At 45.5% G+C, this 16,639-nt stretch overlaps 1 protein-coding gene across 5 annotated transcripts; it reads right to left on the reverse strand.

Moving 5' to 3' along the window:
- Window positions 1–224: 224 nt before the first annotated feature.
- On the reverse strand, window positions 225–16,230 carry LOC135370971 (zinc finger protein 628-like). Of its 5 annotated transcripts, none has more exons than XM_064604919.1 (3): window positions 16,153–16,230; window positions 11,411–11,511; window positions 225–9,752 (listed from the first exon to the last, which is right to left on the reverse strand). In XM_064604919.1, the coding sequence occupies exon 3, from the start codon at window positions 9,715–9,717 to the stop codon at window positions 8,080–8,082; it is 1,638 nt and encodes a 545-aa protein (XP_064460989.1). In that variant the 5' UTR covers window positions 9,718–9,752; window positions 11,411–11,511; window positions 16,153–16,230; the 3' UTR covers window positions 225–8,079. The 5 variants fall into 5 exon arrangements, with proteins under 5 accessions (XP_064460989.1, XP_064460991.1, XP_064460987.1 ...); XM_064604921.1 differs by lacking the exon at window positions 16,153–16,230 and adding an exon at window positions 15,698–16,146 and having other exon boundaries at window positions 225–9,749; XM_064604917.1 differs by lacking the exon at window positions 16,153–16,230 and adding an exon at window positions 15,698–16,146.
- Between the last annotated feature and the right edge of the window lie 409 nt (window positions 16,231–16,639).

The raw sequence follows: 16,639 nt of genomic DNA on the forward strand, positions 1-16,639 counted from the left end.
GGGCTAATATAATCTTCCTGGAGCATCCCACGCCTGTCTCTGTAATATTCTCTATTTGTATCATGTAATTCAACAAAATGTAACTCAGGGAGCAGTTCACCAGACCCAATGTTTGCTTCCATCTGCTGCGCGGAACGGCAGCCTCGTCAAGAAAAGGTGCGCGCACCGAAATGGTTATGCCTAGCGAATCTTGCAAGTGTTCTGAGTAACTGCAAACAACAGTCTGCAACTCAAAAATTTATTTTTAAAAAAATTCTCAATTGGGGGAAGAAAGCATGGAGTATGGGGCAAAAGGGGAGAAGCAGAGCAACATCAAACGACACATACAGCAAAAGCGCTTTCCTTTTCAGTACACTCTCTCACTCTCCATCCTCAAGAATCACAGCGGCAGCGACAAAAATTTTAAAAACGTGTTTTCACTGTCCAGAAAACTAGAGGAAATTTCTTAAATTTCATAACAAGCTTCGATATTAACAGCACAAACACGCATGGAAAAAGAAAAGACCTTGTGCAAACAATACAGCAGCATGTTTGAATGAGAAAACTGTTGGCATCATCCTGTCTGAACACACAACTGTTCACTTAGCGATTCACAGCATTTCTTCAACACCGTATTCACACACACACACACAATCTGCGATAAAACGAGCCAAAATGAACACACTGACACCGGGAAGATAGAGAAAACACTGCTTACTTTGAAGACAGCTGCTTCACAATATGATAAAACACGTACAAATAACACAGACAAACTCTTCTGCTCGAAATTATAAAACAGCGGCTAGGCCGCAACACTTGTGAGAAGTCCACCCCTTCCGTTCTCTTTTCCAAGCGTTTCAGCACAATGCATCACAGTCTCTCTTGCAATAACAGCAACTGAAGGCAACCTCATCCTACCTTCTGTTGCCCTTTTTTTTCTCTCTCTCTCTCTCTCAGTTGTCATAGCTGTACTTCTTTACTTTGAGATCTACATCTTTTTGGTCTGCTCATGTCATACAACACATTCACACTGCAAGGCACCGGACACTACAGTCGGTCAGGCAGATTTTGATCTCCAGAGAAACGAAAAAGAACCACGACAAAGTAGTACACAGTCTGCTCTGCAATACATATTGTATATTGCAACTTTTGCATTGCAAAATTATCAAGAATTACACAATTCCGATACAATTTAAGAGGGAGAAAAATTTCACAATCAGTGCGATGTTCCACTGTTTAGCTTACAATAGCAGTCTTCGATCTGACAAAAAGTGCACCGAGCAGTGTAAAAAAAGTACACGACAGGTGCTGCCCTCATGCAAAGTACACTACACGTCATTTTCGAACAGAAAAGTGTAAGCCTCAGATCCTGTGTCACAGACATCTGCATTGCATAACAATTTTTTGAGCGACTCTTGTGGTGTTAATTGACTTGAGGAGCAAGGACCGGCCTATCTCAACAAATGTGATCACTAGTGTACACCGGATCGATGATAAGACACTACTCTATTCATGTCGTCTGCTCTGCAGTGCATGAAACTTTGCATGATGGAGGAGGTGCAGCACTCTCGTGGACTCGTGCTGCACTCCTGTAGCAGTTTTCCAATCGAATGGTTGAGTGTACTACATAGGCTGCACCTCCGCTGAATCGAATGCGGGAACTCAATCGAAGACAGCTAATGCTTCATCAAAACTCCATTACACTTCAGCATGAGTAACGAACTACGAAACATGGTTAACTGGCACGAACCTATTCATTTTCTAATTTCGACAATGATGGGAAGAGTGACGCCAACATTCTGTGGGCATGCAGGCTAAACTCAATGAGCTTTCCAATAGTATTGCAACGGTCTCCAAATTAGCCTTCACCACTGAGTAACCGTGCCTGGGATACATTTGCACTCATAACACATGAGCTTCGACTAGACACCTCGACAACATCAAAAGTTTCCAGATCCCATCATCACCACCATCATCATCATCATCCATACCCTGCATAGTAACGTCCAGCCACAAAACAAACAAACAAAAAATTATAAAGCTTGGAATGAACTCCTAACAATAACTTCAGAAAAAAAAAAAGGAGGAAAAAATCCAATAAGTTATCACAGAAACATTAGGCAGACTGGTCACATGCATCAGTACATAGGAATTAAAAAAAACTGTACCCTTTCGAAGCTGTCACATGTCTACCCAGAATCATAAAAAATATTTGGTTAGAACATATCTCCTCACTCTAATGAAAAAAAAAAAAAAAAAGAGAAAGGAACAAAACAGAAGATATATATATATATATATCCACATTGTCACAAAGCTCAAACAATTGGCAACATTCATTTTCGAGCAAAACAGAAGAGTGTTAAATTTGCGTTGGACGTTCATGAAAACACACACGCTGCATCACCAACCCCGCCCAAGTTCTCTCACAGTCAATAGCTGAAGACACGAGAAAATGTCATCACGCTGATGGCAAACAACAGAGGAGAAAAAAAAAAAAAGAGAGAAGAAATAAACTACAGCACTGACATTCCCTTCTTTCTCAAAGAAGCATGCCACATGTGGAAGTCACACGAACCAACAACACTGACCAAACGGCCCCCCACCTTCAGCATGACTTGGCACTTGGTTACACCACGCAAGACATCCTTTGGAGCCTACGGACACTAGTACGGACACACTCTCCTCACGGGCCAGAATTTAGGGAACAGAGAACAAACGTCCTAGTCTTACTAGGAACGATGCTAAATGGAGTACTCAACAATACATAACCATACGGACATCAGCCAAAATTCTTACGGTGCTTTCCGTAAGTGCGTCACCAAAGCTCTCAACGTATGGGGGGGGGGGGGGGAGAAAAGAAGAGAGAGAGGAGGCTGGTTGGCCGCAGCACACCGTTGCCTGCAGGTACGGGTAGTGAAATAAAAAGAACCCTCTACACGATGTGCTGCATGGTGCTCTTTTAATCAAGGGCCCAATGTAATCATTTGTAATCGTACACTCTGGGACATGGCTAGGGTGTTGTCTGTCTCGATAATCACAAGACTGGATGATACTTAGACATTTTCAGGGCCCACATGAGCTGCGTCTGCACAACGCAAAAGTCTTTACTTGAAAGCCACCATAGCAGAAATCCCATTCTTTTGAGAGACAGGGCATAAAAATGTGCAGGGCCCATAACTCCAGGCTTAAACGAAAGGTTCTAGAACCACTCTGACACAACGCTCACCATTCCAGATTCCGAAAAAAGTTGGGGCTGCTGACTGTCATTAAATGTAAGCAAACAAACGTTTGTGACAGCTAAGAGGCAATGAACTTGAACACTGTCCAATTCCAATATCCAAACATCAAAATATGGTCTTCCAACGAAACCCAGCAAAGTTTGGGCCACGCGGTGCGCGCCAAATGCAACGAATAGAAAGTATAGTGTTGGCAACGGACCCCCTGGGACATTCCAGTAGTCTCGGAACAGCAGGCTGAGAAAAACACTATTCTAATGTGGTTAACATTAGTACCTGTAAATTTAATCTGTAATTTAAAGCGAGAGGCGGTGACAGTAGCAACAACATATAGAACGATGAAGTAGACAATTTCTAAATGCCAAGTTATCGCAACGCTCTTTCAAAGAAGAGGCTTATGGGCTTTGCGAGATACAGAAAATTGTGGCAGCTTACAGACTTCTAGGAAAAGTGCTAGAATCGCTGTAGAAAATAAGACTTTCCAGAAACTTTAAACCCTAGCCATATCTTGCAACACTGTGGAAGTTGAACACACAGAGCATAAATGCATGTGAACCAGTACCTCACAAATCCAGATACAGAAAGCAACAGGAAAAAAAAGAAAAAAAAAAAAACAGAGAAAAGTGTGCATTTTCTAATATACCTAACATTTTCTTTAAGACAAAGTAAATGAGATGTGCAGAATACTGCCAATTAAAAAAAAAAAAAAAACTGGGCGCATATCCCTCCCTTCTTTTCGTGCAATGCATTAGAGAATGCAAACAGCACTGTCCTGCTTGCGTACTATGTTTGCATTTTAGCATCTTGGCAACCCATTGCAATGCTGCAACAAGACAAGCTCAGAATAGAAATTTGAAAAATCCAAAAGCTCTATCAGCATGAGAGGAAAAACGTGTTATTTTTCTGCGATACGCCATACGGGATGCCATCCCCACTGTTGCAGGAAACGCACGAAAAGGCCACTGTAGAACAGGGTTATACTTTACTGAAGCAACAAAGAAAGCATCTCACACAAGGCTTAAAAACTAAAAAGAGAATAGCAGCTGAAAGTTTCTTCGATGTACAACACTTCTATGTTTGTCTGGGAGACGAGAATGCTCATGACCTTGTGCTCAATCTACCTTTTGATTTACTTACATTAACATGCGGGACCATTGCATCTGCTAGTCACAAACTTTGACTAGCAAGTTAAAACTCGACAAACAAGTATACTCCACTGCCATGCTCTTGACAACAGAACTTGTAACAAGGGGACCATATTGGCCATATTGGCACCACTTTTGATTTATGTCCACTCTTGACAATACTAAAAGTTCTTCCTTCAGACACTGGGTGAGACACAAAACGCAAGCTGTTCACGTCGTAGCTCTTGCATCACCAACAAAACTTAAGACTACAATATAGCAGAAGACAGGATCACAAACAGAACACAAAAATCTATACTGTTTACATACATACACATATCTGCTGCAATTTGAGATTTGCTCCATAATTGTCACTTGCCACAGACCTTCAACGCTTTTAAAGTAAAGAATACAACCAGCTCACGGAAATATCACGCATCGCCCGTGTCACTGTTGACTTTAGGTATCGCAGTCCAAGTTTTATACACTGCCTGCCTTCACAAAGCAAGGAAGAAATGCTTGCAAGCGCATGCTTAAAAAAATATAAGCGGAAGCACAATGCTGACATTAAGGACAGGAAAGAGGCTTAGAATGATTGCAAGATTATTTTAAACGTTAGCAGGCAGCAACCCCAGTGCAAGTCCTACTATGTCATTCACTATGACATCTTTTCAGATGTTCGAGCGAAAGAGCCTATTAACTTTTTTTATTCACATCCATGTTTGGCTCGGAAGTTGAGTGTTGAGATATGTTTGTCTTTTAGAGTTCAACTGAAGAGAAAATCTAAACAGCGGAACCCAAGACGAAATGTGAGTTAAGGACATGGGTAAAAGCCACATGTGCTACATGCATATCAAAGCAGTTCTTGCACTGAGGTGTGCTGTGCCCACAAGAGTGTGTTTAGAAGCTTACAGAACCTTTGAGGCTTCAACGAGTGCACAAGCAACACTATTACCGAGACAGAGAAGCAGTAAGCTTTTTTTTTAAAGGGAGCAGTAATGCGTTTCGATTTTTGTAAAACCTAAAAAAGAAAAAAAAAACGGAAGAAATGTGAAGTGTGCGAGGAAGCATTTTCTCAAGCTGTACAAAAAAAGAATAATACAATTCGAATAAAATACTTCAAAGGGATATACGAACGCCTACGTAGAAGTATACATCCTAAGTGTACCGTTGTAAATGACAATGAGCCTTTGTGACTGCCTTGAAAAAATACTGTGGCGTCAATCATGGTGAAAACCCTGTGTGTATTGCGCGTCAGTAGCTGTAGCACCCAGTTCAAAAATCAAAGGCAGCAACTGCTTCGCTGCACCGCTAAATTTGGCTGAAAAATTATTAAGACTCACTACGCTTCTTGATGACGCCTACATCCTTGAAGCGGCCCCAGTCAGCAGAGAGGAGGAAATGATAAAAAAAAAAAAAAGGAAATCTTTGGAGCATAGGAGTATTGTTTTGTTTGCTGGAGACGTGAGTATTGTCTCAAATATCACTATCTGTACAAAATGAGCTTCGAGTGTGAGTTCCGAATGATAAATGTGACACCATCACCTATCAATATCTATTGGTAGCTCCAAGGCGTGGAATTGCTGAACTGACAGTGTGAAATGTTACTGAGCTGGGAGCTGCCCGTGTACTCTATCGACCAACCTACGTGGCAGGCCGTAAGTGTGCCTTTTATGTGTGACAGAGCTCCGTATGCTCTTTCCCCATAAACCATTTTCAGAGCTGCCCGATGTAAAGCCGATGTAAAGCCCATGTAACGCCGCGAGATGTGTGTAAAATATCAGGTGTGAACTATAACTCAAAACAGGTCCACCAAAGTCGCAGAAAAGTCGCAGAAAAAAAAAAAGGGAAAGTTTCATCACCTTTGTTGTTGGTGGACCAGTACCAACACCACCTAGAGAGAAAGAAAGCCTGCTTATTCGTCGACGTGACATAACAACTGAGAGTCAGCCAATTAGGATCGTGTTTTCAACGGCCGTAGCCACGGAGACGAGCCGCCGTCAGCCGCAGGGGCAGCCACTGTCGTCTGCGAGCAGTGAATGTCCCTGCATATTAAATGGTAAAACAAAATACAGCGCAATACTGTCCCACATTTTTCTCGAGACTAATTTCATGGAAAGCGTGTTGCACTTTTAGTCTACAGGTTCAAATTTGCAAACATTTGCGAGTTCTTGAATTTGCAGCATGGTGAATCACGGTGGTAGACGAATTTTTACTTTACGACACCACGTAGCAAAGGAGGGAGAGGAGGCATTGAGCAGGCCTTCTGTATCTAGGAGGTGTTGGCAGTACCAGATATATTGCCCTCCCCCAATATTTCACAGATATCCCTCGGTTTCTGTAGGGGGCATTCCTGTAGAGCTACTTTTGCTGGCCGGATTCAATCGCCCAGGGTGTCCCATTTGACGTCGCAGATGAGGGTGAGCGTCGAGCAGACGGCTTTCAATCAGTGGTTCCAAACCCTCGAGGCAGCGCTGAAGGCATAAAACCCATAGTTTGCATTGGCGTGTTAGCGGGAGTAAAAAAAAAAAAAAACTACTCAGTTCAGAAAGTGTGCAAGAGACAGAAAGAAATCTGAGATCTGTTACCTAACTCTGAAATGCTGTCTCAAAGAAACGAGGAAATGTCTTAGGTATTCCCTTCTGAAGCCGAGAGAAAACAAACTACAGCATGCCCAATATACTACCTACTATCTTGTAACTCTCAGGTTTTAAAACACCTGGGCATCAGTAACAGACTGAATGTAAATGGACAAACAAAAATGAGCAGATCACAGACTTTCATTCACGACTTCTGCCATGAACAACCTTCCCCCATTGCCGCTATGAGATGGTTTGAAAGGAAGAAAATGAAACAAACGAGATTGTCGTGTTCGTTTGATGACAAGAACAGAAACAAAACGTACCCTTGCACTATGAAACAGAATGACGTGGACAGTACAAGGGAGTCCGGTGAAGCATGACTTATCACAAAAGAAAGGTAAAAGAATGATGCAATTTACACCACCCGATGTTGCCCTTCACTCCCGAACCAGGTGAAATTGACTGTGCAGTGAACAACAAAGGCTATTCAGGGTATTCCACACCTCTCGCTGTACACAAATTGTAACAAAAATGAATGTACCTGCTAAGCTGCCTCTCACAGATGAAACTGGCACCGTAGTGTGTAAATGCAAGCACACATATCTTACACATATCTTGTAGGTTAATAAACAGAAGAGGACAAAGGTCTTCGACCCCACGTGTTCCAATAGGGGCCAGCCCCCAGAGCCTGCCCCTCAGTACAACTCACCCTGTCTCAGATGTATTGCTAGTCAGCCTTGGCGGTTGGTTTTGCCCTCCTTTCCAAAGTCTCGGACTATTCGTCACAGGTGACCTTGTGCCCTTTTGGCACAAACTTGAGGGCCTTCCAACACACACTGTTGAGTTACTTGTCCGAGGTCCAGGGGACCCATGCAGCTTAGAGACACTTGAGCACCAACAGGTATCAACCACTCCTTGCAGTCGTGACTGGTGGTGCTACGGAGCTGTGTCAGCTATGCAGCCTCTCCGGCTGAGCCGTGCGGCAACTGTCGTGTTGCGTTAGTGTACATCGTCTCCTCCAGCTAGTTCAATATTCTTTCCTATACAGTTAGCCAGCAGGCACAGTGTTTACTCTCATGTAAGACATCCAGATGTCAGGTGGGGTCTGCTCCGAGCACTGCCAAATAGTCTTTCTGAGAAACCTAACCCCTCCCAATTTCATTCGAGGAGTTGAGAAAAGTCTGGATTGCTCGGTGAGTGAAAAGATTCTCCGATATGGCCACCATGCTGCTGCTGCTGCTGCTGTTGTTGATGCTGTGCCCCACCCATGGGAGACGCCTTGTTGTCGGGCGGTGAAGGAGCTCCACTTTCAGATGCCACCTGGTGGGATGTCGCATGCTGCTGTGGCGACGACCCGGCTCCAAGCAGTGCCAGCCGAGAGAGTGCATGTGGCGGGTGAAGACCAGGGTAAGGCGGAGCCTGGAAGCCGTCATAATGCCTACTCCCAGGGTGCACCAGCCATCGGGGGGAGTGAGGAGGGGCAGGTGTGGGTGGGGCAGAATAGAAGGGACGAGGATCGGGCCCTCCGACGGGGGAGGAGTCTTCCGTCGATTGATGACGAAGCAGGGGCTCTGGACTGAGTGGTGTCGGAGGTCCACTACCCTGCGGAGGACTTTTGTCGGGCTTTGGTGAGCTGGGCTGCTGAGACTGATGTTGATGTTGCTGCTGCTGATGTTGCTGAGCAGAGGTCGAGGCCAGGGCAAAGGCGGCAAGGTGCGGGCGGTGCAGGAGCCCCCCCGTGATGGCGTTGGCCCCCCGCGAGCCACGCGAGCCGTAGCGCCGGGGGGGCAACTGGCCCGCGTGCCGCTGCATGTGGGTCTTGAGGTTGCCCTTCTGCGAGAACGTTTTGCCGCAGAGAGTGCACGGAAAACGGTCCTCCTTGTTGTGCGTGCGCATGTGGGTCTGCATGTTGCCCTTCTGCGAGAAGCACTTGCCGCAGACGCCGCACGCAAAGGGCTTCTCCTTCGTGTGCACACTCCGCACGTGGGTTTTCAGGTTTCCTTTCTGGGTAAAGCGTTTCCCGCAGGCCTCGCAGCCAAAGTCCTTCTCTCCTGTGTGGATCTTCATGTGCGTATCCACGTTGCCCTTTTGTGTGAAACTTTTTCCACACACCTGGCATGAGTATGGTTTCTCTCCAGTGTGAATCATCATGTGCGTTTTCAGGTTCCCCTTCTGCGTAAAGTACTTGTGGCACACAGGACACATGAACTGCTTTGTGGGTGGTGGTCTGGGTCTGGGACCGTGGCCGTTGGCCCGCTCCAAGATGGCCGCCGCAGAAGGTGGCCCCCCTTGAGGTCCCATAGACGGGGGGCCCTGCGGGATAGATGGCGGTATTCCAGATGATCCACCGGACTGCAGAACAGGCAGTGCTTTGCGCTCTGGTGGTGACGACCCAGAAGATGCTCTCGCATCGGCCCGCAGGCTGTTGCAAAGCGTCAGGTACTTGTGGCAGACATCACATGGATAGGGCTTATCCTTGGCGTCAGGGTGGGGACACTTGTGGTGGGCATGGTCTGCGGAACCGAGGTTGGACATTTTTTCCAAGTAGCTCGATGCTGCTGCCAGCTGAGAGATGCCTGTACCAAAGTGTAAAGGATTCTTTTTGAGGAAGAGGTTGGTGAGACTGGCCTGATAGCCCGGTGGCCAACTCTTCTGCGACAGGGCAGGTGGTGGCCCCACCCACGAATAGGTGGAGCCCCCATTCTGCATCGCCCCGCCAGCTCCAGAGCTCACAGGGGTCCCATAGCAGTCGGGACCTGCAGATGGCTGCAGGGGATGACTTGTGCTCAGGGACATGGTGGCAGGCTGCTCACAAGAAGGGCAGAGTGCTGCTGCAAGAGGATGTACACAGGAAACGTTTTACTTGCAGTTACTTTGGCAACATTGGCGTGTTACTTTCTTCATGGGGCATTTGTGCAACAAGAGAAAAGCAGAACGCTATTCAAGGGACACAGACGCCCATTAGTCTGCCACAGTATTGTCACTTGAACACATCACTCTTAAAATATGATGATCTCCTCCAGTGTTGTACATTTTAGAGCAGCAAAGCGCAGGCCATACCTGCAGGTCAAACTTAGAGGTAGGGCCAGCGTAGTGAAAAACTGAGTAGAGTGACTGATAATTCAAACTTTCCTTTTCCCTCTCGAGACTGTATTTACTGTGTCGCCTACGTTCAGGGTCCTGAGCTAGTTAATAGCGGTGCAAAACAGAAATGAAACAATTGAATGAAAGCCTTCTGCTTGCTTTGATGTTGCATCTTCGACATGACAGCAATGCTGATGAAATGGAATGCACACATTCCTATGCACTGAGCATGCCCTAATGTTATCTCCTGAGGGACTCACTTCTGGGAAGCGCACGCACACAAAAGTTAAAATCTCCTGATTAGTGAATTATATCAAATGCTATTATACCGCTGCTACTTAGTGTGATAGTTAAAACGGGATAGACTTCCATTTCAAATGCTGTCGGCACAGCAGCGCTTAGAAAATGTTGGTGCTGATCTGTGCAACACTGTGCAAGCATAACACCAGATACAACACTTGGTCATTCCGCATCATGCCCAATCCAGTTGTGGATTTCGTTTAATTTCGTCACACTTGTCAACATTGTGGAGAAATGAAGTGTTAAGATGACAGTTCAGACCCAGACCAAGGCTGAACAAATGCTGTCGCATTTTCTCATGATGCTCTGAGTGATTGTGCAGTATATTTCAATTAAAACCCAGAGCCAATTATTTATAATTGAATCGTAAAGCCAGTAGCTTTCACGAACTTCTCGTTTTCGTCTTGGAAGCCGGCAATTCCACGCAGAAACTCGCTGATTACGTTTTATCACGTGTTAAAACAGCCTTCAGTTACCCTTATCTCGGTCAGACGTCTTCGTGACGTCTGCCAAGGCACTGTAGATAATGCCAACTGGACGTTTATCTAAAAAACTAGAACGTTGTCCTGGATTAAATTTTGCGTATGGCATCTGCACGTAGCGTACGTTCGAACGTAGCTCCCATATCAAAACAGTCGAAGACCCCATACTGAGCCTTTAAACAATACGGTCGCTCTTCACTTCCGTTCGTTTTGGCACGAGCAGTATTGCTCGTTTGTCTCAGTAGGTACATGCACAAAGGTATCTCGTGAGGCTGGCAGTTTGTGACGAAAACTTGCTTGGGAACTTGAAAGACTAGCTTACCTAGTTTTTGCCTGCGAAGTGGCTACAAAATTTTCAAAAAACAAAGACAATTGTGGAGCTCTCCCTGTCGGAGACGTCCACGAGGCTACGGGCGTGGAATTTACTGTGGCGACTTTTAACTCAATTAACAATTAATTATTTCAATTTTTTAAACCCTACACCAAACTGTAACACAAATATACTACATGAACTTTCTGAAGTGCCAGCTATGTAGACGATCGGAAAGGCGTAAATTCTACGTCAAAAAGAGATAGAGAGAAAAGAAAGGACAATCCAACAATGCAGTACATGCTACACTTGCCTCCTCCTCAGCAGCCAACGATGGAGCCGCCCGTTCTTCACTGAAGTGCACATCACTGTGGTCTTCCCCCACCCCAAGTGGCACGTAGACAACAGTCACACCTGCGAGAATGGAACACATGCCAGTTACTTCTTCATTTCTTGGTGTCATAATATTCAGAGCCAAACGAAATTATCTAAGGAGGCAGGTGCTCGGGGACCGTGGACAATAAGCAATGGCATCGAAGACACCTGGTTACGCAAGCACTGCAAATGATTCTAATAGGCTGCGAGAACCTATGTGCCTGGAACTGTACTTCAGTTGCTGAGCTGAGTGGAGCCAGACGTAGAGAACGGAGAAGGTGTATCTGAGAAGGTATATGTGCAAAAGTGCCAAGATATCCTGTCCAGCCAACACCACCCAGATAGAGAAAGCCCGCTTACTCGTCGCCATGACGTAACAATTACGAGTCAGCCAATGAGGATCGTGTTTTCAACGGCCGTAGCCAATCACGAACGTGCTTTCGGGGGTGTTGGCCATGAAGACGAACCACCGTCGTCTGCGAGTTAAATCACAACGTGAACGTCCCCGCGGACTAAATGGGAAAACTTTTAAATGAAGCGCAAAAAGGTCTCCACCTTCCTCAAAACTGATTTTCTGGAAAGCATCTTGCACTTTTTGTCTAAATATTTAGGTCTGCAGGTTTCAGGTGAGCTACAATTATTTGCGGGTGAATCACATTAGCAGACGAATTCTGACTCTTAATCGAAGGAGGGAGAGGCAGCAATGAGCAGGCCTTCTGTATTCAGTTATTTGTCGTTGTGAGTCGTGGGGGAGGGCAGAGAGGGAAATCCAATGTATAAACTGACCTTTTTGGGGGGCAGCAATTCCCCCTCCCTGGATCCACCACAGACTCAAAAATTGAATTTGAGAAAATGTTATTAAAGCTAAATAATCAGTAATGCATCTATTATTGCATACAACAGGCACTGTTAATTGGGAAATGAATATTGTGTATGCCCTGGGCTTTCCAAAAAATTATGTATTCATTTATTACCGTAACATATTATAATACTACAGTATTAGTATTATGTATTATAATATACATTTTCAAAAAGTATTTTTATTAGTATTATAATACACGTGTTTGTTGAGTATTATGTATTAGTATTATAATATGAAAAAATAGTATTACTGCCCACCCTCGATCTAGGTGGTGTTGGTCCAGCAACAAACCTTCGTACCTGCTGGGGATTACATGCGTATGATGTGCGTATCTGTTGCTCTTGCATTTGCTGTGTATCGCTGTGCAACTTTTACAGCCACAATGCCTGGCATAAAATCTGGGGTACATTCTTCATTCAACAGCAATGATTATGGTGAGGATTATGGTGAGGATTATGGTGGTATGCAATGACACAACTTTTACAACTTCCATTGTGGTCTGGTGAGGCTTTCCACCAGAGTGCGAATAAATGTTGCTAACGAACAATTAGTACAACACCACATTTAAGCCATACCAACACCCAAGCAATGATCTGAAATACGGCAGCTGACTTTTCATCAACTAAATCAAAATAAATAAATCCTGTGATCTGTGCTGACATCTAGGTGCACTGTGTTGATTTACACTGACAGGTAGCCCGACGACGCAATGCTGTGTTTGTGTAGGTAGCAGATGGCATGCTTAGTACCTTACACGATTTGAATATTAGGGTGCATGAGATAGCGATACAGCAACAATAGCTGCTCTCCGCTCCGGAGAGCCGCACTGCCGAACCAATTTCACGATCACCTCAGTAGATCTGAATTGTATCAATGTCTGACAGGTACACAGGGCAAGGGAGTCCCATTCTCTCCCTCTTCCTTTTTTCTTTCTCGCATACAAAGTATTATCCGTTTATGTAACCATCTGACGAAGCAGCTGGGAAACATCGAAGAAAAATTCATGTTCCATCGCATCACGACTTCCTTCGGAGCAAGCCCTTTTGGAAAGAAAACAGGGAGAACACGATAGACGGCTGCCCCCTTTCCTAAAAATCAATATTTTCCAAACCTCTCCCCCCTTGATTCTCCCCTGCTCTTCGCACCCCAATGTCTGGGCTTTTATTTTCTACCGAGTGCGAAAAGTAGGTACCAGCAAAAAAATGCATATCACAACGCTCGCTTTACCCGGGTTCCTACGTAACATGGTAGGAGCTTTATAACGATTTCGTGAAAGGATGCTCCTCCTCCTCAACAACAAAAAAAAATGTTACGATGACGGGAAGAACAGAAAATACACCGTCTTTGTCATTTCGATGATTCGCTTCTTTCACACACTACGTAGGTACCCACAGTGTAGCCACTACGTGTGCGCCCGCGTGCATATCGAAAAACAAAAGGGGGCGCGCGAACCTACGAAACGTCGTGCCAGCGCGTTTTTTTTCTTCTTTCTCTCCTTAGGCTTAACGTCTCCTGTTTTAATCGATAATTAAAATCGGTACAGATGCACGACCGTTCAGAACCCCCCCATTCACAACGCATCGGGGAAGGGGTCCTTGTGAACCGTGTAAACCCCGTGAAAGGCTAAGCCCATTCCCACCGCTGCAACAGCGAGCCAGCAAGCCACTGCAAAAGTTTAAGTTTTTAAAAAAAATTGCGGGCGTTTACGCCATCTTGGAATGATTGTCCTCAGTTCGCACGCAATTCATGCAAGTTTTCATTGTATATATTGCACTCCTCGCGATTATCGACGTGCTGTGACGGCTTGCGACAAAAATTAGCAAGTTACACAATTCCGTGACAGACATTTGCAACCAAATAAAAATAAGACAGGTCTACACAATTTACTAAAAAAAAAGCAACACGAACACACGAATCAAGAACGAAATATGAAATGCGCGTACAGACGCGCTCAGGTACGCGCCTCATCTCGTTTTTGGCACGTCACAGTACAGTCGCTTCAAATTCCTTTTTGAAAAGAAGAAGGAAAAAGTATTATCTGTAGAGCCAAGAATAACACAAGCACACTTGCACAATCGCTTCTCAAACAAGCGCGATAAGAGAATTACTATATCCAGCATAGCAATACAAGCGCTCGCCGCCGCCATATCATTCATAAACAAACAAGACCGTCGACGAAACAAAAAGAAAGCGCGGCTAGACAGACGGGGGAGGAGTGGAAAAAAAGCGAACAAAAACAAGACAGCGGCGGCGGCAATAAAAAAAAGAGAAAGAAGGCGCGCATATGGCGCTACCAACGAAGAGAATAAAAACAAACCTGAGCTTATATACACGTATCGGCGTCGGAAGATCGGACGGAGCGGGGGAAACCGATCGTCTGCGACAATTGCTCGCGGCAGCAGAAGCGGAGGCACACGATCGCTGATGGACACAACGCTGCCGTCAAGCACAGGGAACCGTGCCGCCGGTGAACGCTGTCGTTGGGTTTGCCTCGATGGTGTCTTTGTTTCGGAGCACAGAATGCCACGCCATTCTTTGAAAGAGGCACGCTCGCAAGCACACGCACGAGCCGCTAAGCCTAAATCTTCCTAGTGCTAGAGGGGTCCGTTTAAAAAAATAAAAGGGAGGGAGTGGGGAGACTTAGGCCTCACGTTTAGGCCTAACGCGGAGGCCTAACACAAGGGCAGGTTTCCCTATTCGATTAGAGACGTCCGATCGAGACAAGCCGGCTTGATCGGATTGGCCAGGCGCTTGTCATTACGTCATGAAAGGGTTGGACAGAAACGGAAGCAAACATTTCGCGAATTTACGAAGAAAAAAAGCACAAAAAATTCAAAAAAGAAAGGCTCGAACTTGTTCGGTAGCAGCGGACACAAATTTCTTATCTGCAATGACACAACAAAAAGACCTTTTGGGTTTGTTGGGTGTTCTTTCCGCGTCAATGAATGCGGGGAGAAATTTCGAACGTGGCGGGCACAACAAGAATACCTGTTATGTTACTGTTTTTATTCTGTCTGACCCACTTGATATTTAAGTCTCGTAGCCGGCTTGACTTCCTGTAGTTGGTACTTGCCGATGGCCTTGCTGTGACGCGCGAAAAGTTTGTGACAGATGTGTAAAAGCAAGTCCGTTCAAATGAACATTTTTAACTAATTACAACAATGCTTCACGGTACCACGGTCGCACGTAAACTTTTGTCCGCAGCGAAATGCATGCCACAGCCAGAAAGTCACTGTCAGCGGTGCTACGTTTGTTCACCGCTGTTTAACTAGCAAGGACACGACATGCTGGTTTCCTCAAATATACTTAAAAAATAACGAACGATCAAAAAGTCGAGGCTTCTAGAATGATACTGAAGCTCACCTGTCGTGCTCTCTGGCAATGATGTTTCCGCATACACAATTTTGTCACCGTTGAAAGACAGAGTGTGGGAACTGAAGCTGCTGTCTGGATCTTTTTGTTGTTGTCTGACTCGGACGGAGCACGGTGAAGCGTTCACCTCGCGTTGCGGCACCGTTTTTTCACCATCGAAACTGTCGGCGAGTTCGCACGTTGACAGATGAAATCACAGAGTCGGGCAAAACTGCGCGCGATAGGCCTATTCACCCTAGTTTTAATCATTCGTTGAGCTGAAAGAAAAACTCGGGTCGCACAAAAAAAGCGCCATTCTTTCCTAGCTCCGCAGACAGCATTGCCGGGGAAACACGTTGGTAGCCTCTCAACACGATCATCCATGCCTAAATATCTGTCACATTTTCGATTCCTCTTGAAACGGCTTGGGCACTGAGAAAATGAGCATACGTGTATCCAAAACTTACAGAAACTGCAGAAAACGGAATTTTTTTCGTTGACATGAGCCAACCACAACCACGTTACATCCTCGACGCAGTGGCAACGCTCCCGCGCTCTTAGCGCCGCTGGCGCCGCCTATGCCGCATACGCCGCGCGTTGCCGAAGCGAACGTTGGCCGAACCCGTCGAGCCAAAGGTTGAATCTTCGAAGTTCGACAAAAAGCTGCGAGCAGCAACATTCAGGAAACGATTGCGCAACCTTTAACTGCTCAGATTGCGCTGCTGTTCGCAGCCATCAGAGCTTTCTACCACAGTGATTTGTCCAGAACCCCCCCTCCCACCATATCTTTTCCCCGTGCACCCACTAGAGTTGCATAATGTAAAAACCCCCGAGACTAGGGAACACGAAGGGACAGCTTTAGACACATGTCGGCAGTGACATACAAAAAGCTGACCCCCCCCTCCCCGCACTTGCGATTCTGGATAAACATGAGGAAATAATGTAACGAGAGGA

The sequence above is a fragment of the Ornithodoros turicata genome, chromosome 10, assembly GCF_037126465.1.
Source record: "Ornithodoros turicata isolate Travis chromosome 10, ASM3712646v1, whole genome shotgun sequence".
NCBI lineage: Eukaryota > Metazoa > Arthropoda > Arachnida > Ixodida > Argasidae > Ornithodoros > Ornithodoros turicata.

Coding starts and splice junctions, on each gene's coding strand:
- LOC135370971 (XM_064604919.1), bottom strand. CDS start 9,717: ATGTCCCTGAGCACAAGTCATCCCCTGCAGCCATCTGCAGGTCCCGAC.